At 31.4% G+C, this 22,674-nt stretch overlaps 1 protein-coding gene and 1 pseudogene across 1 annotated transcript; both read left to right on the forward strand.

Moving 5' to 3' along the window:
* The first annotated feature begins 3,669 nt into the window (after positions 1-3,669).
* On the forward strand, positions 3,670-4,110 carry LOC107611705 (pathogenesis-related protein PRB1-3-like). Its single transcript, XM_016313605.1, has one exon. It carries the CDS (start codon positions 3,670-3,672, stop codon positions 4,108-4,110), a length of 441 nt encoding a protein of 146 aa, XP_016169091.1.
* Positions 4,111-6,726: 2,616 nt separating this feature from the next.
* LOC107612390 (uncharacterized) lies at positions 6,727-14,798 on the forward strand (annotated as a pseudogene).
* Positions 14,799-22,674: the final 7,876 nt, after the last annotated feature.

The following is a 22,674-nucleotide window of genomic DNA, read 5'->3' on the forward strand; positions in this document are numbered from 1 at the left end:
CTAACAGAAACCACTAACTTAAACTACTAACATAAACCACTACCCTAAACCACCAACCTAAACCACTAACATAAACCACTAACTTAAACCGCTAACTTAAACCACTAACATAAACCACCAACAAAATCCCCTCACATAAACCACCTACATAAACCACTAACATAAACCACCATCTAACCCACATGCAAAACCACTAAGTCACAAATACCGCTAGAATCAAAAATATTTCCGTACTAACCTCGTCGTTGATGACCCCGGCTATATGAGCGACTCTGTCCAAGCGATATAACCGTGCCGGATCGTCCCCCATCAGCAGAGTATTCCGTTCAGGTCTTCCTCGGAGAGAATCTGGGTCGTTTTCTCTGAGATTTGGTGGGGTAGGGGGAAGGAATAATAGTTCGAATGAGGGTGATTCGAACTCCTTATATAGCCGAATCACCCCTAATTCGAACCAGCTTGGTTCGATTTATGAAGGAGCACGCCAAGGGTAATTCGAACCAGCTTAGTTCGAATTACATTCAAAGTTCCTCTCCACCTAATTCGAACCATCCTGGTTCGATTTACTAAGGTTTGTAGTTCGAACCACCCTAGTTCGAATTACATAAAGATAGCGTTTGGCTTATTGCTGAAACGATTTTCAGTTTGGCGTATTTACGTTACACACTTCTTGCCTTGACTTATTAGGGTTTTTTACCCTAAAATTTATTCACTTGACTTCATATAATTATTTTTTATTTTTTAAATAGATCTTTTTGTTTATTATTTTTTTATTCTTTTAAGTTATACTTAAATACTATTGTACAATGATAAAACTATTACTTAAAATATAAGTATGACTATTATATATTAATATTTTAATAATTAAAAATAACATTCAATTTTTTAATTTTATCTTTCAAAAATGATGGCAACATATATTTTCAATAATATTATTACAACTTAAATAATATTAAAAAAATATAAATTATTGAAAAAAAAGTGATATATAAACGACAAAATCTCTAGATAATTATTAAATACAACTACACAAAAAAATAGAAAAATTAATGAATATAATGATACAATCACCTAGTATACATGTTTAGCAAATTAAAAAAAATAAAATAAAAACTATGGTCATCAATCAAATTTTAATTATACAAAAAATTAGCAACATTGAAGATCAGAGGTAGAAAGAGAAAGAGGTATAAGATTATGTAAGAGGAGATAAAAAAATGTGTGAAGTAAATGTTGATTTATATAATAAATATAAGAATGAGTGATGATTATGAAAAGAGAGAAGGGATTAGATTTTAATTAAATTTATACCTATTAAAAAAAATTAACATTAACATTAAAAATAATAGTATAACCTACATAAAAATAAAGAGTAAGAGAATATAAAAAATTGAGGTTAAACACTGATTTATAATGAAGAATGGGAAGCAATAAATTTGATATGAGAGAATAAAATAAAATTTGTAATTCAATTATAACTATTAAAAATAAATAATATTAAAAAATTTGTTATGATATTATACAAAGATAAATTATTATAAAAAGATAAAAATACAATAAAAATAATTTTATGATATAATGTAAAGATAGAAGACTATATTATTTAGAAAAAAAAAGTCTTATATGCATGATAACATAGAGTAAAATCAAATATTTAAGGATGATTATGAAACTATCTTGAGTTTTCTTTATAATAGATTATAAATAAATATTTATTAAATAAGGAATTTTTTATCTAAATAAAAATTCTCCTAACTAATGTAGTAGTCTTTAAAAAGGGAAGGGGAGCTGGGGAGGGGAGTAAAACTTAACAAGCATGCATTTTTACGATTCCAGTGTTTGAGACTTTAATTTGATGACATGATATCATAAGGTGCATTTAATTAGTTTTCTTTCGATTTCAAGGGGAAAAAAGTTCAGCATTTACAAATTTTAATTGATTTTTCGCAATTTCTTCTTATAAAATAATATTGCAAACAAAGAACTTTTAAATGGCACTGCAAAAACATCGATCAATATTTTGTTTAATTTTGGCCGTTCAGAAAACTTTTTGACCCCATGTTTTAGAAGAACCAAAGGACGTTTTTATAGAGAAAAATTCTCGAATAAAATGAATTAAAATACTATTAGATAAAAGTTTGGTTTAATAAAATTTGTTGAAGAGATGATTGTGCTCTTCACAAAACACAAACAGCTCTTTTCATGTTTAGTAAATAAAAATAATTTATTCAGAATTCTTAAAAATAAAAAAATACTTTTAAAATTAGTTAATACTATTACAATAATATCTTAATTTGACACAATAAAAATAACAATCCATAACATTAGTAAATTTCAATATTAATATCATAACAGATAACTTTAATCACAACTCTAACATTGAAATAGATAAAGTAAATTAATAAAATTTTAGTAAAGTTTATATTTTTATTAATAATATGGTAAATAATTAAAATATAATTAATTCAAAAAATAGAGAATACAAAATTTAAATTAAATTAGATATTTGTAAAATTATTTGATTCAAGGTTTTACTATATAATTAGTCTTTGTCATATATGATATTAGAAAACACAGCGATAATTAATGAATGTTAAATAAGGCAAGTTCTAGCTATTTTTTGTTTTTCTAACATTACCGAAAAATAAATAAATAAGTACCACTAGTTCACTATATATATAAAGAAATAATATTGAAAATCTTACCTCATATTTGTAACTATTTTTAATTTTTAAATAAAAAGGTTAAGTTTTTATTTTTGATATTTTGAAAATAATATATTTTAAAAAATTATTTATTTAAATATTAAAAAAATTAAAAAATGAATAAAAAATCTCCACCATGGTTCTACTTCTACACTTGTACTATATATATATACAGGGACGGGCATAAGGGGGCGAGTGGCGGCCTCGGCCTCTCCAACTTTTTTTAATAGTAATAAGTTATTATGTATAATTTAATTTTTTTTTAAAAAATATTTAGTATTTAGTCTAATATAAATAAAAGTTCAGTCTAATTTAAATATTAATAATTTTTAATATCTAAAAAATAAGTAACAATATTAAAAAAATCTGAAAAAGATATTATTACTAATATTTTTTAATTAAATAAAAATTTTTAAATCTCAAAGTGAATTCTTTTTCTTCTTGTGGCCATTTTGTTTATTCGTTTGGTATTAATTCTCTCTGTTTCAACTGCTACAATTAAGAGATATTTTTCAACTATGAATATTGTGAAAAATAACTTAAAAACAAAATAAAAGATGAATTTCTTGCTAATTGTCTTTTAATTATATTGAAAAGAAAATTGTTCAAAATTTTGACACATTCTATTATTGGTGAATTTTATGATACGAAGAATCGACCACTTCGTTAGTAAAAAGTATACACATTTTTTTATTTTAAAATATATTCTCTATCCGTATATTTTTATAATACATCTTATATTATATAATTTTTTACATAATTTTTAATATTATATGTGTTATTAGCCCCCATAATATCATTTCTGGATCCGTCCTATATATATATATATATATATATATATATCCACGACAATAATCCAACACTTAACCCTCACCTTTACCCTTTGGAATCATCATAAAACAAAACAAAGATGAAAAGAATATTAAAAATGTTGGTGATGCTAATAAAGTTTTTTAGCATAACTCCAATGGGTTTATTGGCACAAAATCTTCCAGAAGATTATCTTGAAATTCATAACGATGCACGTGCAAGTGTTGGAGTTGGTGAGTTAAAGTGGGAGATAAACCTAGAAGTAGATGCTCGCAATTTCGTGTATAAACACAGAGGAGATTGCTTGAAGGAAGGACCCGGGGCGCATTTTAGCGTGGGTCAGAACAATGCACGCAAATTGGGATCCCTAAACTTCAGTGGAGTCGACGCTGTGAGAACGTGGGTGGCACAGAAGAAACATTACGCCTACAGATCCAACTGTTGTGTTAGTGGTGAATGTCGTGCCTATAAACAGGTTGTTTGGAAGACCACTACTCATGTAGGTTGTGCTAGAATCATTTGTCACAATGATGTGGGCGTTCTTATTACTTGTGTTTATGAGCCTCCGGGGAACATTCCAGCCATTCGTCCCTATTAATTAATTTCTTTATTTGTTAATTATTAATTATCAGATTAAACTCTACTGACTACTATGATATTTATTGTTACGAAATAAAAATGAGTTACAAGTCTTCTACTAGCTAATTCAATTTGCCTGTAGTATGAGTTCGCGCTTCAACTATGGTTTTTTGGTTTTGCCTTAAAGTTACGTACAAGTTGAAAATTGTTTCGCAAGTAATATTATAAAGATTTTCGCCGGAAATTATTTTTTAAATGGTAAGGATCATGGTGTAATATCAGGTTACTAAGAGTGTTAGGGAATTAGCAAATTTTATAATTTATAACCATTAATTAGTTATTATTAATATTTTTAATAGTATAAAATTATATCTATATGTAAAATTACTCATTTTTCTTTTAATGCACAGCTAGATGCCTGCAAGCTGCCACTTGTTCCACCACAAGTAAAGAAAAAAAAATCAAGTATGAGAGTGATGACTTTCAATCTTTCACAAAGAGTCATTTAAAGATGACAAAAGTAACTTTTGTTTCCTAGGTCATAAGTCTTTCATTTTGCATAAAATGTCCATGGTTCGGATTCATAAATAATGTAATCGACTTCTTTAAAGATAGTGTAATTTCGAATTTTTGTGATGACTGATTTTTTAAAATTGTATTTCATTTTAATTTTGAACTCTCCATCCTCAAGATTAGCAACACCTATAAAAAAAATTGTCACTCTTTGATCCGTCAAAACAAAATTAAGGAAACATTATCCACTCCTCACGTACCTATATTCGCATATTCAAAAAACTCCAATGTATGCATGGCATCAAAATCCAAGTTACGCAAAAAATGTGGAACGTCCATTGATTGACTGACTGCTGCGGGTAGAACCACTAAAGTTTTCACGACTACCTCACCTCTCCCATTGTCGTCCTCATCCTCGGCATCGGCTTCGTATGTAGTTTCGAACTCCTCATCGTTATCATTGTTCATTTATTGGTACGCTTCAACTTTGTCATCTTGCACATTTGGGTCATGTTGAATCTCATCCGCAACTATATTTTCAAACTCAACATATAACTCAATCCTTGGGTGTTGCACCTGCGTTTGCTGGTGAATATGAAACATTGAATACTTGTTTCGTCAACAATTGACATAGTCTCAAACTGTATCAGGCCACCAAATACGACAACCAGACTCCTGTAGAGAATGTTGTTCACCTTCTTTAAAATATCAATCTCTATGTTCTGACAGAGCCCGTACTGTAGTTTCGCGAAACGTTATAGTGCACGAAACTACAAACGAAAATGTATTCTCACACGCAAAACTCATCTCCTCATATGTATTTCATATAATCTCATTATTGTGGTAAACCACTATATTTGTAGTGCCTTCCATCACACCAACAGTGCAATAAAACACCTTTCTTGCAATAAAGTAAAATGGTAACGAGTTTCGAATTTTATAGACAAATGACTCATCTCGCAGGTTATGTGTTGCAATGTCATCCAACCAACATTTGACACATATACAACAGGCAGAGTGCGTGTTGCTTGCATGCCTAACATGTGTCCGACACACAGGGTGCGTGTTGCTTGGATAGCCGCCACGTGAACAACACGCATGATGTGTGTTGCTTCTAATTTGGACACGTGTCCATTACGCTCCATGCGTGCTAAGTCAGCATGTGACCTGCGTGTTGCACCTGCTATATCTGCAACGTCCACCCACTTGTATACACACCAAAAAACTTTATTTCCAGCAAAAATTTACATATTTTGTCCATATTAACATTTACAAAAATGATATTTGTACACCAAAATCAGCTACTAATATATTTGTGTATAAATATATGTGTGGTTTAATTTATTTTCAATGTGTATTTATACTTCAACATATATTTTATATTAGTGACTGACTTTAGTGGCTGATTTTAATGTACACATAACATAATTCTAAAATTTTTTAACCCTTTGTCTATTAATAAATAATTAAATTTATTCTTATCTCTATACATGATATTTTTAAATTTTAAGATTATTGCGTATTATTCTGGACTTCCTCATTAGACAATCCAGGCCACCTTTTATGAATATATAAAAGAAAAAGGGACATTGATTTTCACTTAATCATTTGACTGTTGCAATAATTAACAGAATTGTTATTGCATTCCTCGTATATTCAAGTGCATCAAATGACAACTTTCATATAAATAATTAAAAAAATAAGTGCCACTGGTTCACTATATAAAGAAACAATATTGAACATCTTACCTCATATTTGCAATTATTTTTAATTGTTAAATAAAAAATTTAAGTGTTTATTTTTTATATTTTGAAAATAATATATTTAAAAAAATTATTTATTTAAATATTAAAAAATAATTAAAAAATAATAAAAAATATCCACCATTGTTCTACTATATATATATATCCACGATGCACTAGCCCTCATAAAACAATAATCCAACACTTAACCCTTCATCAATATATAAAACAAAACAAAGATGAAAAGAATAACAAAAATTTTGGTGATGCTAATAAAGTTTTTGAGTATAACTCCGTTGGGTTTACTGGCACAAAATCATCCAAACGACTATCTTGAAATTCATAATAAAGCACGTGCAAGTGTTGGAGTTGATGTGAAGATGGAGTGGGACAAGGTCCTAGAAATAGAAGCTCAAGATTTCTTGTTTGAACACAAGGGAGATTGCTTGAAGGCAGGACCCGGGGCGCATTTTAGCGTGGGTCAGAACAATGCACGCAAATTGGGATCCCTAAACTTCAGTGGAGTCGACGCTGTGAGAACGTGGGTGGAACAGAAGAAACATTACAACTACAAAACCAACTCTTGTGTTGGTGGTGACTGTCGTGCCTATAAACAGGTTGTTTGGAAGACCACTACTCATGTAGGTTGTGGTAGAGTCATATGTCACAATGATGCAGGCATTCTTATTACTTGTGTTTATGATCCTCCCGGGAACATTCCAGCCATTCATCCCTATTAATTTCTTTATTTATTAATTATTAATTATCAGATTAAACTCTACTATGATATTTATTGTTACTAAATAAAAATGAGTAATTACAAGTCTTCTACTAAATTAAGAGTTTGTTGAATCTCGTTACTTTGCCAACAATATTTTTGCCAATTTCTTCTCATTCTTGTTTATGATTGTGTTTAATGAAAGTGTCTTTGTGGATATGTCTAATTAAAATGTCTTTTTTATGGCTGTGTCTAATAGAAGTGTCTTTATAGATGTATTTTTTGAATGTGTCTCTTTATACATGTGTTTAAAATATAATAATTAATTATTATTGACAATAAGTTGGCAGATAATATATTGATACCCTATACTTTTTCTTATTAATTAATTCAATTGATTTTGCGCAATCGTCCCATCTTATAAAATAATATTGCAAAGAAACCCTTAAAAATTATTGCAAAAACATCACTATTATATTTTGTGATGGTCGTTCGTCACACATCTTTTTGACCCCAAGTTTTGGAAAAACCAAAGGACATCTTTTATGGAGAAAAATTCTCAAATAAAGTGGGGGTAAAATACTATTAGATGAATTATAATGGTCAAACAATGAACGTATAATATCTGGCACAATTTTATCATTTACTTAATTTCTTTTTGTTTAAAAGAAAATGATTGAACCAAAAACAATTTAACCAATTAAACCAACAATTCTTTTATAAGAAAAATAATTAATAAAAATTATCCTTAATCAATATTAATTATTTGATTTAATTTAATTTTTAAAATACTAATGGCTTTAGTAGCTGGTCTAATTATTTTCATTTTAATAATTTCAGTTAAACAAAAATAAAAATCAACCTTCACTAATATAATGAAATAAATGGTGCCACCTATCATGTTCTGAACTTTATCATCATCAGAGCATCCACCACCATTTTGAATATTAAAAAAATAATATTTAAGAGATAATTAAAAATTAATCTAAAATACTTTGTCTTATTTTATATTTTTTATTGTTGTTTATAATATTTTAAATTTATTAATTACGGTTGGAATAATTAAATAATATCAAACATTATCAATAAATAATTATAAATGTCACTTGTACATAAAATTATAAATATTAAATTAAATAAGATTTTTTTTATTATTGTCATCATTGTTCTTACGTAATTATTCGGCCGCTCCAATAATTAATAGACTTATTATACTGCATTCTTGTTCAAGTGCATCAAAGGACAACTTTCTTGTAAATAAAAATAAATAAATAAATACCACTAGTTACTATATAGAAAAAAATTGAGAATCTCATATTTTTAATTCTTAAAAGGTTTTAATTTTTTATTTTTTGATATTTTCAGAAAAAATATATTTAAAATTATACTTATTTAAATATTAAAAAAATTAGGAGAATTAATTAAAATTCTCTATTACTATTCTATTTTATATATTCTTTGGACATCATGTGTCCCAGAAAAGCAAAATCCATGTGTCACGTAATATTTTAGTTGGGATGAAAATTCTAAAATATGTTTGCTAAAGTTTATCTATTAATGTTTGTCTAATTTTGATTCTATTTAATGTTATCTAGAAAAACTTGTAAATTAAAAAGCATTTAAACTATGTTCAAAATATGAGCTTTGGTATTCGTGTTTTTCAAGTGATTGGATTCTTATCTTGTATAAGAGAATTTATGCAATCTGTTACTATTAATGGACCATTAAGAACCAAATATCTTATATTTGTTTAGCATTTAGATATATAAATTATGTTATAGATGTAATACTTGTATTGTGTATGGTAGTATTTACTTTTTATAAATACATAAATTATGAATCAAATGAATAATGAGTTAGATCTATAATTGTATAGATATTTTGATGTAGAAAGTTTTATTGAGAAGAAAATTTTTGATGTTGTAGTGTTTATATACATAAAAATTTTGATGTTGGAAAAAATTATAATGGCTTAAAACAGTTACTAAATATAAGAAAAAGTAACAAAAATTAATAATTTGGTCACGGTTTTAAACCATTATTAAATATATTAAGACGGTTTAAAATAGTTACTAAATATAAAAAAATAGTCATAGAAACTAGTAATTTAGTGATAGTTTCATATTATCGCTAAAAATATTGTAACAGTTTAAAATAATCAAAAATTCTAGAAAAGACCGTCACAAGATTTAATAATTTAACGACGATTTTAAACCGTTGCAAAATATAGCACAAAAAAACTAGACAAGTGTTACAAATTAGTAATAATTTTATAATTTAAAATTGTCATTATATCAGTTGACGATGCTCAAATTCGTGATGCTTCTTTTGACTGTTGCTAAAAATATTTAATGACGGTAAAAATTGTCGCCAAACATTAAAAAAACCATTGCAAAAATATTGTTTTGTTGTAGTGTATATTGCTCGTTTTTATTATGATAACATTATATAATCTATTTATTGTCATGATGATATTATATTATTTGTAAGCATATCGATTAAATAATATAAACACTAATAGCAAACAAAAAGTGTACACAAGGGATTAGTAACACGGATGATGTAAATTGTCAAAAGAAATATTTTCACATAATCTAAATAAAGAATACTAATTGGGACTTAAAGTTGGTAGAAAAGAGAAGGCAGTTCTCCTCCAATTCTGATCTAAAGTATGTTCCTATCCACTGATTAAATAAATGATTATCGAGAACGAATAATCCGTTAATTTTTTTTAATTATCCCCTTTTAATTTGCACAAAAAAGACAAATAGAAAAAAATGACTCCGTCGTTCTCTCTTTTTTTCTGAAGAGAGAATTTTTCTAATAAATTAAAAAAAATAAAAGTATTTTTTATAACCTAAAACAATAGACGAAGGGTTATAAAGATAATTCCAATATATATATATATATATATATATATATATATATATATAGCATTCAATATGAAAAAGAAAACAAGTAACAGAATGGTTAAGTGTATCTCATTATTTGCAGAAGAAGCGGATTATGAATCTCCCTTTACATTTTTTACCGGATTTTTAACTTTGATATATACATTAAAAACAAATCTCATTAGTAAAACAAAATATTTGATAGAGGATGTTACTCTCTTTGAATGTCCAGGGTTCAAACTCTAGAAGATGCCAACTTTTATTAAAATCCTAAATTCCAATCGGATTTTGGGGCGACACAGGATAGAATAGGTACGGACAAGTATATAATATAGGAAGAGTTTTAAGTATACCAGAAGTACCGGTGTTTCAGTTGTTTTAACTATTGATCTGAATTATAAAAAATATATATAATATATATTAATTAAAATTAATGGTTAAAACAACTAAAACACCAGTGTTCCTGGTATATTTAAAATTTTTCCTATAGTATATACTTATGGATAATAATTGGGTAATACATGGGTTCGACCCTGTTTTATTGTCATCCCTACGTGTTAATGAAAAATTAACCCAATAAATATATGAATACGGTACTAATTGAATTTTGAATAATAAATTTTTTTTATCTATCTGTCATTGTTTTAAGAATTATTTATTAAATTGTCATTGTTTTAAAACAGTTACCATTCTTTTATTTTTTTCATATTAAATTATCATTTTTATTTTTAAAGTGGCTGTAAGTGAAGCAAAAAAAGAGCATATGAAGGTCTCTACCAGTCTTTGGACACGAAAGAAGGAGAAAAATGTATACATAGAATCGCAAAGAGCCGTGAAAGAAGAACGAGAGATTTGGATCAGGTTAAGTGCATAAAGAATAAAGATGGAGAGGTGTTGGCTCAAGAGGAGAAGATTAATGAAAGGTGGAAGAGCTACTTCTACGAGTTATTTAATGAGGGACAGAAGACTCTTCCGTGCCTTGGTCGGTTATGCACAAGGGAAGAAGATCAAAACTTTGACTACTATTGAAGGATTCGAGACTTCGAGGTAAAAGAGGCTCTAAAGCAGATGAAGAATGGCAGGGCAGTAGGACCTGATAATATCCCGATTGAGGTTTGGAAGGGTCTTGGAGAAAAATGCATCAACTGGTTAACCAAGCTTTTTAATGAGATTTTAAGGTCAAAGAAGATGCCTGATGAGTGGAGAAAGAGCACCTTGGTACCTATCTACAAGAATAAGGGGGATATACAAAGTTGCAAAAACTATAGAGGGATCAAGTTTATGAGTCATACCATGAAGTTATGGGAAAGGGTGATGGAACGGAGGTTGAGAAAAGAGATACAAGTAACAGAGAATCAATTTGGATTTATGCCAGGGAGATCTACCACTAAAGCGATATACCTATTAAGAAGGATGATGGAGAGGTATCGTAGTAATAAAAGGGATCTACATATGGTGTTTATTGATTTGGAAAAAGCGTATGATAGGGTACCAAAGGAGGTCTTATGGAAGGTTTTAGAAAAGAAGAGAGTAAGGATCGCATATATTCGTGCAATTAAAGACATGTATGATGAGGCCACAACTAGTGTGAAGACTCAAGGTGATGTGACAGAGAAATTTTTTATTGGTATAGGATTACACCAGGAATCATCTTTAAGTCCATACATTTTCACATTAGTCTTGGAAGTACTCACAGAGCACATCCAAGAGCCTGTGCCATGGTGCATGCTTTTTGCCAATGATATCGTCCTTATGGGAGAGTCAATGGAAGATCTAAATAAGAAGTTGGAGTTATGGAGAGAAGCTCTAGAAGGGTATGGTCTGCACATTAGCCGTAGCAAGACGGAATATATGGAATATAAATTCAGTCTGAGAAGGGAAAACCAAATATAGAGGTGAAGATTGGAGAAAACATCTTACGAAAAGTTAAAAGTTTTAAATATCTTGGGTGCATCATACAAGATAATGGAGAGATTGAACATGATGTAAATCATAGGATCCAAGCAGGTTGATCAAAATGGCGGAGTGCATCTGGTTTTATATGCGACAAAAAAATGCCTTTAAAACTCAAAGGTAAATTCTATCGCACCGCTATAAGACCGTCTATGCTTTATGGTACGGAGTGTTGGGCGGCTAAAGGGGAGCATGAACATAAGCTGAGTGTGGCAGAGATGAAGATGTTGAGATGGATGAGTGATCATACGCGATTGGATAAAATAAAGAATGAATATATAAGGGAGAGAGTTGGAGTAGCACCCATTATGGAAAAGATGGTTGAATTGCGTCTCAGGTGGTTTGGACATGTGAGAAGAAGACCGATAGAACATCCAGTCAGGAGAGTGGATGAGATGGAAGATAGACAAGGGGCGAAAGGCAGAGGAAGACCTAAGAAGAACATTCATGAGGTGGTCAAACGAGATCTACATGTAAACGGTCTCTCTGTAGACATGATACATGACAGAGCACAATAGCGTTGTTTGATTCATGTAACCGACCCCACTTAGTGGGACAAGACTTTGTTGTTGTTGTTGTATTTGTAAAAATTTAAAATGTTAATAAATTTATTTTTTATGTTTATTTTCATATTTTGTAACTACATTATATTGTATGTAGACTTTTTATGGTGTATTGTTGTTGTTTTTAATGTATTTAGTGTTTATCAATATTATTAGTAAAGGAGTTGTTTAGGGGAATGTTTTAGTTGTTTTTAATTTTTGAATATTTAATGTTTATTTAAAAGATAAATTCAACAAATTCAACACCAAACTCAAAAATATCAAAGAATTTGTCAAAAAAAAAAGTAAGTTTTTACCTTTTTTAGTGTTTGCGGCTTTGATGACACGGTATCATAAGATGTGTTAATAAGTTTTTTTTTAATTTTAATTTTTAAAGAAGAAAAAAAAAAGACATCATATATTAATATTAATTGATTTTGCGCAATTCCTTATGATAAAATAATATTGCAAAAAGAACTTTTCAAAAGTATTGCAAAAACATTAATATTTTGTTTTGGCCGTTCACAAACCTTTTTTACTCCAAGTTTTGGAAGAACCAAAAGGACATTTTTGATGGAGGAAAAATTCTAAATAAAATGGAGGCCAAATGCTGTTAGATAAAGTATTATGGTCAAACAATGAGAATATAGCATATGCAACAATTTTATCGGTTTTTATGTTAAAAAGAAAATGATTGAACCAAAAATAATTAAACCAACAAATTTTTTAAAAGAAAACAAAATAAAATAATTGATCACAAAAATATCCTTAATCAGTATTAACTATTTGATTAGATTTTATTTTATTTTTCAAAAGATCAATTGATTAATTGGTCCAATTATTTCTATTCTAACTATTTTCGGCTCAACAAAAAAGTTTAAAAAAATAATAATATCACTCCCAAATTGATAACACACTTTTTTTAATTATATCTTTTTTTTTTATCTTCTTCCAAAATTATCCCTAATTCTTATTTGTCATATATATAAGAGTAAATTACCAATTATGTCTCCGAAATTGTAAAACGCTGACAATAATAACCTTCATATTTGTTAAAGACAATTATATCCTTAAAAATTCTAAAAACGCAACAAATCTGCCCAACCGTGAAGTGAGCCCTTCTCCGTTAAACGGAGCTTGGTGATGTGGCAGACGGGATTCCAACGTGGCATCCTCATAAGGCCTTCCGTCCCGTTTCAGGTTTATCCCTAATTCATGAAACCCTAATTGTCCAATTCCTAGTAAATGACCAGGCTAACCTTAAATGAAACACTCCATTTAACTATGACCATTTTGGACGCGGGAAACTGAAGAGTTTCTTAGTGTTGGTCTATGTTTCTCTTCGTCTCGTGTGTCTTTGCATTCGCGTCTTGAAATTGTTAACATCACATGCAATCTCACGTTTGGCATTGATAGTAGGTGAAGAAATCTCCATTGAACAACGAAGGTTTCGGTAAGCATTCATTGTTTTCGTTCTTCTTGTTATCAGTTCGTTGGGGTTTGCATATTGTTGGTGATGAAGTGAAAATTTTTTTTGATAGTTGTCTTGATGTGTTGATTTATCTGATTGTTACTTATTTGATATTTTTTGTTAGATGGCAACTCATATCACGTTTGTATATCACCATCGGGGTTGGTTAGAGAAGGATGCGGATGGTGTGGTGAGGTATAACGATGATTTAGTGAGTGTCATCGACAGGGTACATGTTGATACATGTAATCTGTTCTTTGTTGAGGGTTTGTTTCTGGATTTAGGTTATACTAGGTATAATGAAGTGTATTGGTTGGAGTCGGGGATGGATTTAGCTAACGAGCTATGGGTGATGCTACACTGAAGAATAAAAACAGGGTCCACTTGTATTTTGAGCATCCTGTTGACGCCGATCCAGAGTTAGTTGATGAAGTTGAGGGACCTCCTTCAGAAGACCAGCAAAATCATGACCAGGATCTCCCACAGCATGATGAACATGGAGGACCAGATGATATAGTAGTTGATAGAGCTATTTCAAAAATTCAGGAGAACTCATCAAGATGATCCCCCACAGTACGAGGAGCAACAACAACAGGAGAGTGAATCAGTGTTGAGTAAAAGGGGGAATGATCAATCGGAGAAAGGTGACGTAGGTACTAATAACGTACCCATTGAAACTGAGGCTGCAACTGTTGAAAATGAGGAACCTAATTTAGGAAATAACCATGAGACACACGTTGAAGGCGAAGAGGGGCAATCTCAGCGTCAGGAAGCTAAAGGCTGGGGAAGAAAGCGCAGGAAGAAACATGGAAGGCCCCAACAGTCTGGTAGAGCGCAACCTGATGCACAGAACAATGGTGACGAACAACCAGGTTAGTATATGTGTTGTATATTTTTGTAGCTTAAAACATGCAATTATTCACAATTGTATTGTTAATGAATTGTAGAGCCTAGGATGAAAATACTAGACAAGTGGAACTTAGAGTTATTTTTTTTGTAGGCCAATCTCAACATATCCGGTTCAACAAGTCAGTCTGCTGGAAGGAGAGCTCTTAGGACCAACCTTGGGAGGAGAGCAACCAGATCTAGCAAAGGTCCTACATCAACTCCTAAAACTCCCTCCAATACTGCTGCTGCCGCTGCTGCTTCTTCTAGCAGGGAAGGAATCAGGGTAAAGATGCCTATTATGAGGCCCTCATCAGCTCCAAGTCCAGCAGCCACTCCAAGGCCCACAGCTCCAAGTTCAGCAGCCACTACAAGGCCCACAGCTCCAAGTCCAACAGCCACTCCAAGGCCCAACCCACCATTTAGGCCCCCACAAATACGGTCCGTTGGACCTACTTCAACTGTTGTCCCTGGTTTAAGAGTTGCAAACACCACAAGGACTTCCGTGGTGTCAAATGAAACCATGAATGGAGCTAGTAAAGCAACAACTTCTAGGTTCTCTAAGTTCATGCCAAATCAGTCTGGTTGAAGGAGACTTGGATCTGTGATTAGTTCTTCTTTTGGGTTATAAGTTGAAGTTTAGTTGCAATACTTTTCTACTTTTTGAGTTATATGTTGATATTAGCATTGATGGTTGTTGGCCTTTCCTGCACAATTTAAGTCTTTTGGTGTCTGATATTAAGACTAATTAGCGAGTATTCAGTATTTTGGTTGGAATAATATGTGTTAAGGCTAAATGTTATGCAGACCAAATATTTTGGTTGGAACAATATGTGTTAATGCTAAATGTTATGCAGATCAAATATTTTGGTATTATTCGTGTTCCTTTGGTAGTGTTTCATTTCTTAAACCCATCTCAAATTAGTTAGCATATCTGAGTTGCCCTTTTTTACTTATTTGTATTCACTCCATTCATGTTATTGTCAGTATTCAATTGAGTGTAACACACAGATCTAATTCATTAACAAGCAACAAAAATAGCTACAACAATGTCAACATAAATTCCACAAAACAATAACACATAACATCCATTATTATACATTGTCCTGCATGCATCCCTTCTCCTATCTAACCAAACAAATCACACTCAAAATCAAACTCAATACAATTCCACACATAATGATGCATAGAAACAATTCAACTATCTTCATGTGCTCCCTCATCATCTTTTCATCTCTGTGTATGGTCTCTGTCTCAAGACTGGTAAATCTCCCTTTCAAGACTCCACATTCATTGCATACTAGTGTTCCATTCTTCAAGATTTCCTCCAGCTCAACAGATTCCTCATTGGTTTCGTCCATTCACTGAAAATAACGACACCCAGTGTTCTTCGTCTGCCCAGCACAAAATCCATTCATCAAGCTCAACTCTCAATAGGGAATGGGGACAGATTCAACAGAAAATTCATACATACCTTCCACAGAGGACACCTGAAAAACCATCTCCCTTGATTTCTCCTCGTCTTCGACTTCAACACCACCACCTAAAGACGGCAGAAGCATGTCCCGTCATATGGCTTGCTCCCGTGTTCGTCGAGCCCTTCAGAGTTACTATTTTTCACTGACTGTGTCCTTCGATTGTTATTGGACATGCCTCTGCTTCCACCATGCATGATAGTAATTAGGGTTTATGTTTGTCATGAATTGGGAAAAACATTCTCTCACATTCCATATAAAGGAAAAACGGGACAGAACGCCTTATGAGGATGCCACGTTAGAATTCCGTCTGCCACATCACCAAGCTCCGTTTAACGGAGAAGGACTCACTTCACGGTTGGGCAGATTTGTTGCATTTTTAAAATTTTCAAGGGTATAATTATCTTTAACAAATATTAGGGTTATTATTGTTAGTGTTTTACAATTTCGAGAACATAATTGGTAATTAACTCTATATATAAACATACATTTTCATATTTTTTGTTATATCCATGAAGATTGTAGATAGTTTTGGAAGACAAAAAAAAAAGTATAATTAAGAGAGAGCACCATTATCAATTTGGGAATGTATTATTATTTTTCTAAAATCAACCATTATTAATAATAAAAAATATTATGTACATACAAAAAATCAGTATATCTCAATCATTATATATTTATATATGAATTCATATAATATTTAAATTATTTTTATTGTGTATTTTAAATTTTAATATATATTTTATATATAATTAATTTTGTGTATAGTTAACGTTAACATGATTGAAAAATAATTAGACCGCATATCATGTTATGGACTTCATGTTCATCTTCAGAGCATCCACCTTTTATGAATATATATAAAAAAAAAGGAACATTGATTTTACTTAATCATTCGGCTGCTCCAATAATTAACAGACTTTGTTACTTCATTCTTGATGTAATCAAGTGCATCAAATGACAAATACCATATATATATATATATATATATATATATATATATGGTAATCTTAACTCATATTTTTTATTATTTTTAATTCTTAAATATTTTTGAATTTAAACTTTTTATATTTTCAAAACAATATGCATTTAAAATAACAAATTCATCTTAATTTTTTGATCCGCAAACATTTAAATCTCTGAAGATTTAAAAATATAGTTAAGTTCCTGATCTATTTAAAATTTGGACACATCGATTCTTGAGTTTAATTTGTCCAATTTTAAAATTTTTTTCACGTGTGCATTTGTATCAACCAAGTCAGTACAACAGAAGTCACGTTTGATTTTTCTATTAAGTTTGACAGACTCAATGAATATGAAGGATCGATATGTCCAATTTTTTTAAAAATGTCAAGAATTTAAATATATTTTTAAATCTTCGATGATTTAAATGTCTACGAATCAAAAAATCAAAAATCTATTTATCTTTTTCTCTTAAATATTAAAAAAATAATTAAAACTCACCATCATTATTCTACTCTATACGAAGATTTAAATGTCTACGAATCAAAAAATCAAAAATCTATTTATCTTTTTCTCTTAAATATTAAAAAAATAATTAAAACTCACCATCATTATTCTACTCTATATATATATATATATATATATATATATATATATATATATATATATATATATATATATCCAAAACTACGAGCCTTGTTAAAACAATAATCCAACACAACACTTACCTCTACCTTTTGCAAATAAACAACAGAAAACAAAACAAAGATGAAAAGACTACTAAAAATTTTGGTGGTGTTATTAAAGCTTTTAAGTGTAGCTCCGTTGAGTTTATTAGCACAAAATCTTCCACGAGACTATCTTGAAATTCACAACAATGCACGTGCAAGTGTTGGGGTTGGGCCATTGAAGTGGGAGCCAATGCTAGAAATGGAAGCTTACGAGTTCTTGCATCAACACATAGTAGTTTTTTGCTCGAAGGAAGTGCCCGTGGCGCGTTATGTTAGCATGGGTCACAACATTGCACGCGAATTGGGATCCAAAAACTTCAGTGGAATCGATGCTGTGAGGACGTGGGTGGCACAGAAGAAAAATTATAACCACACATCCAACTCTTGTGTTGGTGGTGAATGTCGTGGTTATACTCAGGTTGTTTGGAAGACCACTACTCATGTTGGCTGTGCTAGAGTCATGTGCGACAACAAAAATGCAGGAATAGTTGTTAGTTGTGTGTATTTTCCTCCGGGCAACATTCCAGCTTTACGACCCTATTAATTAGTTCACGGTGAAAATTTAAGTGCAGTTATCATAAAGTTATTAATTAAAGAGGAGTGTTAGATAAATAATGACTATCTTAAACAACATGAATAACCGTCAATCAATAATACAAATACATTACACCCTAATTTAATACTACTCATTAAATTTAAGATTAATTTACTCTTTTAATCCTATTAATTCACATTGTTTAAAAATGTTGTTGGTTACCTATATTTTTCTTTAATTAAAAATTGTTAGATGATTTAATACGTTTGAATAAATTGTTATTTAATGGTCTAAACTAACAACTTCACGTAAAAATAACTTTACATGAGTTTACACCTTAGTTTATTTATTAAATAAAGTAAACTATCAATGGCGCTGATAATCAAGTATTAAACCTACTTTGCAGCAAGAAAAAGTATAGGTAGACAATAAAAATACTAAACAATATGAATAATAGATATATTGGATGTTCATTTTACTAGCTACATGTGTGAATTGTTATTCTAATATTAAGATTTGTTCAAAAAAATTATTGATTATCTAACATTACTCAACAACAATAACAATCAAGTATTCCAATTATGATCAAATTTCAATTAGTATCAATTTATCTAGCTATTCTAGACCTACATTAGAACAACAACGATTTATATACAAGTTTTAATTAGCATCGAATCCCAATTACTTTAAAGTGTTATTCTATACAAATTCGAATAAGCATCGGTTTGTCTATTCTAAAGTTACATTAAAATAACAACAATCAAGTATAAAAAAATTAATATAGAATAACTAAGGAGCATTGACTGCATTTAATTGTTATTCTTATTTTTTAGGAGTAGTATTATTCGCGTTAGATTTGAATAAATATATATTACAATCTTATTTAATTGAACGAATCTAAAAAGTAAATTGCATATTAAAAAATCAAAAGATAGTATCGAAATTATATAAATGAACATATTTATATTATATTATACTCTTATTTAATTAATTGAATAAATATAGATTTATATTTGTTGAGTCTAGTTTGATTTTGGGTTACATTATGATGACAAACATTTATTTGGGTTGAAAGCCCAATAATGTTTAATGTGTGCTTCATTGTGGCAGGCCCAAGTATACTAGCTTATGTTGCAGCAGCCCATCAAAACTAATTGAAAAGCAGCTCACATTGTTCCTTGGTATAGCAACCAAGTCCAACAATTCCTCATGGCACCATTCAGAAATAAAATGGCTATGTGTTGGCAAAAGAAGAAAAGAAAGAAAAGGACATCTGTCAACATCAAGGACAGCTGGGGCTCTAGCAAAGCAACAAGACACAAGGACTCTCACCTCTCCAAGGACAAACAGTAAAGCAAATTTCAGCAAAGGAAAAGCAAAACACAAAATTGCCAAGCAACAGAGGAAGTGGGTGAAGCTCCTCGTATGGCAGAGATCATGGAGCAGGATGCAAAAGAAGAGCATGCCAAGGAAGAAAGAAACACCAAGGACAGCAGAGGTAGTGGTCGAGCTACTCCAGCTGCAGAGGTGGTGAAGCAAGATGAAGAAAGGACTGCATGCCATCAAGGACAGCTCCAACGAGCAGCTGGCACAAGGAAATGGAAGAGGCAGAAATTCTAGGCAAGCTGAAGATATATAAGAAGACTCATTCCATCATTTCAAGTTAAGAGAGAGAGCACACACATTCAGAGCACCTTCTCTAACACAGAGCTGAAATCTCTTTCTTCTACTCAAGCTTAATTCTGATTTATTGTTATGGCTGTCTTGCGTTATTTTCTGTTTTGAGAAAAAGGCAATTATGTGAGGTTCAAAAGCCAAGAGAGAAAAGGCAAGAGTGATGCAAAAATAGCCACTGTTTGTTTTTCTGATGTAATTTGGGTTTATGAACTAGGATTAGTTCCCCTTGCCAAGTTGGGTTAGCACTTGGTGAGAATTGAATCTGTGTAGATTCTCCTTCCAAGTTGGGATAGCACTTTGGAGTTGCTAAGCTTTGGTGAAGAAAGCTTAGGGGTAGATACTAGTTGAATTAGGGAGTAATTCAATAGTATTGGTGTATATAACCTGAGAATTATAGTGAAAATTCCACCATGATTTGTGGTGGAGACTGGATGTAGGATTCATGGCACAAAGAATCCGAACCAGGATACATGCTGGCTTCTTTCTCCTCTTCTCTGCACTTATAATTTTCTGCATATGAGACTATTTTAAATAATCTCCTGCAACTCGAGCAACAGCAAAAACAGAATTTGAAACTTTAAGTTTTAAGCCAACTTGATTCAACCCCCCCTTCTCAAGTTCAACTAGAACCATCAATTGGTATCCAGAGCAAGGTCTCAAGAAGGCAAGCTTCACAGCTTGGAGTAAAGATCCATGGCCAACAACATGAATCCCAACATCGTGGCTTTCACTCTCACTGAAGGGCAGTCCAACAACAGACCTCCCTACTTCAATGGCAGCAACTACTCTTACTGGAAAGAGAGAATGAGAATCTTCGTGCAATCGATCGACTACAACATCTGGAAGATCATTCTCAATGGTCCAGACGTTCCTACCAAACAGAATGCTGATGGAGAAGTTGTGGCAAAGGAGGACAGCGAATGGACAGATGAAGAAAAGAAGAAGGTTGAACTCAATGCCAAGGCAATCAACCTAATGCACTGTGCAATCAGCTTTGAAGAGTTCAGAAAAGTGTCAAGGTGCAAAACGGCTAAAGAAATCTGGGATAAGCTCAGACTCACTCATGAAGGCACTAAGCAAGTAAGGGAGACCAGAATTGACATGCTGATGAAGGAGTATGAAATGTTCAGTATGAAGGAAGATGAGAGCATCGATCAAATGTTTGAAAGGTTCTCAATAATCATCAACAATCTGGACGCTATGGGAAGAAACTACTCTGAAGAAACCTTGGTAAGGAAGATTCTGAGGAGTCTTACCAAGAAATGGGAAGTGAAAAGCACAGCCATCTCTGAAAGGAATGATTTGATCAAAATCACCTATGATGAGCTGAGAGGCAAGCTGCTGGCTTATGAAACCACTCACATGTCTCAAGACAAAGATGACAAAAAGAAAAGTATAGTACTAAAATCAAGAATGACAGCCCAAGGAGAAGAATCTGATGACAGTTTCTCAGATGAAGAAATGGTGCTCTTTGCAAGAAAAATGAGAAGACTACTGAGATACAAAAACAAAGGCAAAGGAAGTTCCTCATCCAAAGATGTCAAGAAAGATCAAGTCAAGTTCACATGCCATCACTGCAAGGAGCCTGGTCACTTCAAGTCAGATTGCCCTCAACTTAAGAAAGGCGAAAAATCCAAGAAAGACAAAAGGAAGGTGATGATGGCAATATGGGAGGACTTGGAGAACGACACCAGCTCAGAGAGCTCAGATCAAGAAGCTCAACTATGTCTGATGGCAGATCATAATGATGAAGATGAGGTAGATCTCTCTGACTTATCTATTGATGAACTGCACTACATTATCAAAGATATTTCTGTGAACTCTAAGAAACTCTTGGATAAGTATGCTAAATGTAAGAAAGAAAATGAGGCTTTGAGGACAGAAAATGATCTTCTTTTGAAAAAGGTTAAGGCAAATGAAACTAGCAATGAAAAGTTTTTAAAAGAAGAAAACATTGCCTTGCGAGCTGAATTAGAAAAATACAAGCTCAAGCATGAAGTTACTGCTTCCACTGATTTGATTTCTGAAAACAAAAAGCTGAATGAACAAATAAAAAATTTGAATGAAGACTTAGCAAAGTTTGTTCAAGGTTCTCAAAATCTTAACAAACTACTTGCTAGTCAAAGGTTTGGATCTGAAAAATCTGGACTTGGATTCATAGAGGAAAACAAGGCTGTTTTCAAACAAAACTTTAAAAAATCTGAAGCCTCCTCTTCCAAGCTTTTCAAACCAAAAGGATTCAGCAAACCTAAAAAATCAGTAAGCAAGAATCATTGCTACAAGTGCAACAGAAATGGTCATGATCCTCCTCAATGTTTCATCTTTCTTAAGTCTTTTGGTAATGATAGTAAATTATATAAAGTTGTTCATGATTATAATGCTCTTGGGCAACCAAGAAGATTTCACATCAAAGGATCCAAATGGATTTGGATACCTAAGGTTAGTTGAAGAACATGCAGGTTTGCCTTGCATCCAAGAAGAAAATGG

Source organism: Arachis ipaensis, chromosome B6, assembly GCF_059453495.1.
Source record: "Arachis ipaensis isolate K30076 ecotype BB chromosome B6, ASM5945349v1, whole genome shotgun sequence".
Taxonomy (NCBI): domain Eukaryota; kingdom Viridiplantae; phylum Streptophyta; class Magnoliopsida; order Fabales; family Fabaceae; genus Arachis; species Arachis ipaensis.

Excerpts from the sequence above, each read along its gene's own strand:
- LOC107611705 (XM_016313605.1), top strand. The coding sequence starts at position 3,670 with ATGGGTTTATTGGCACAAAATCTTCCAGAAGATTATCTTGAAATTCAT.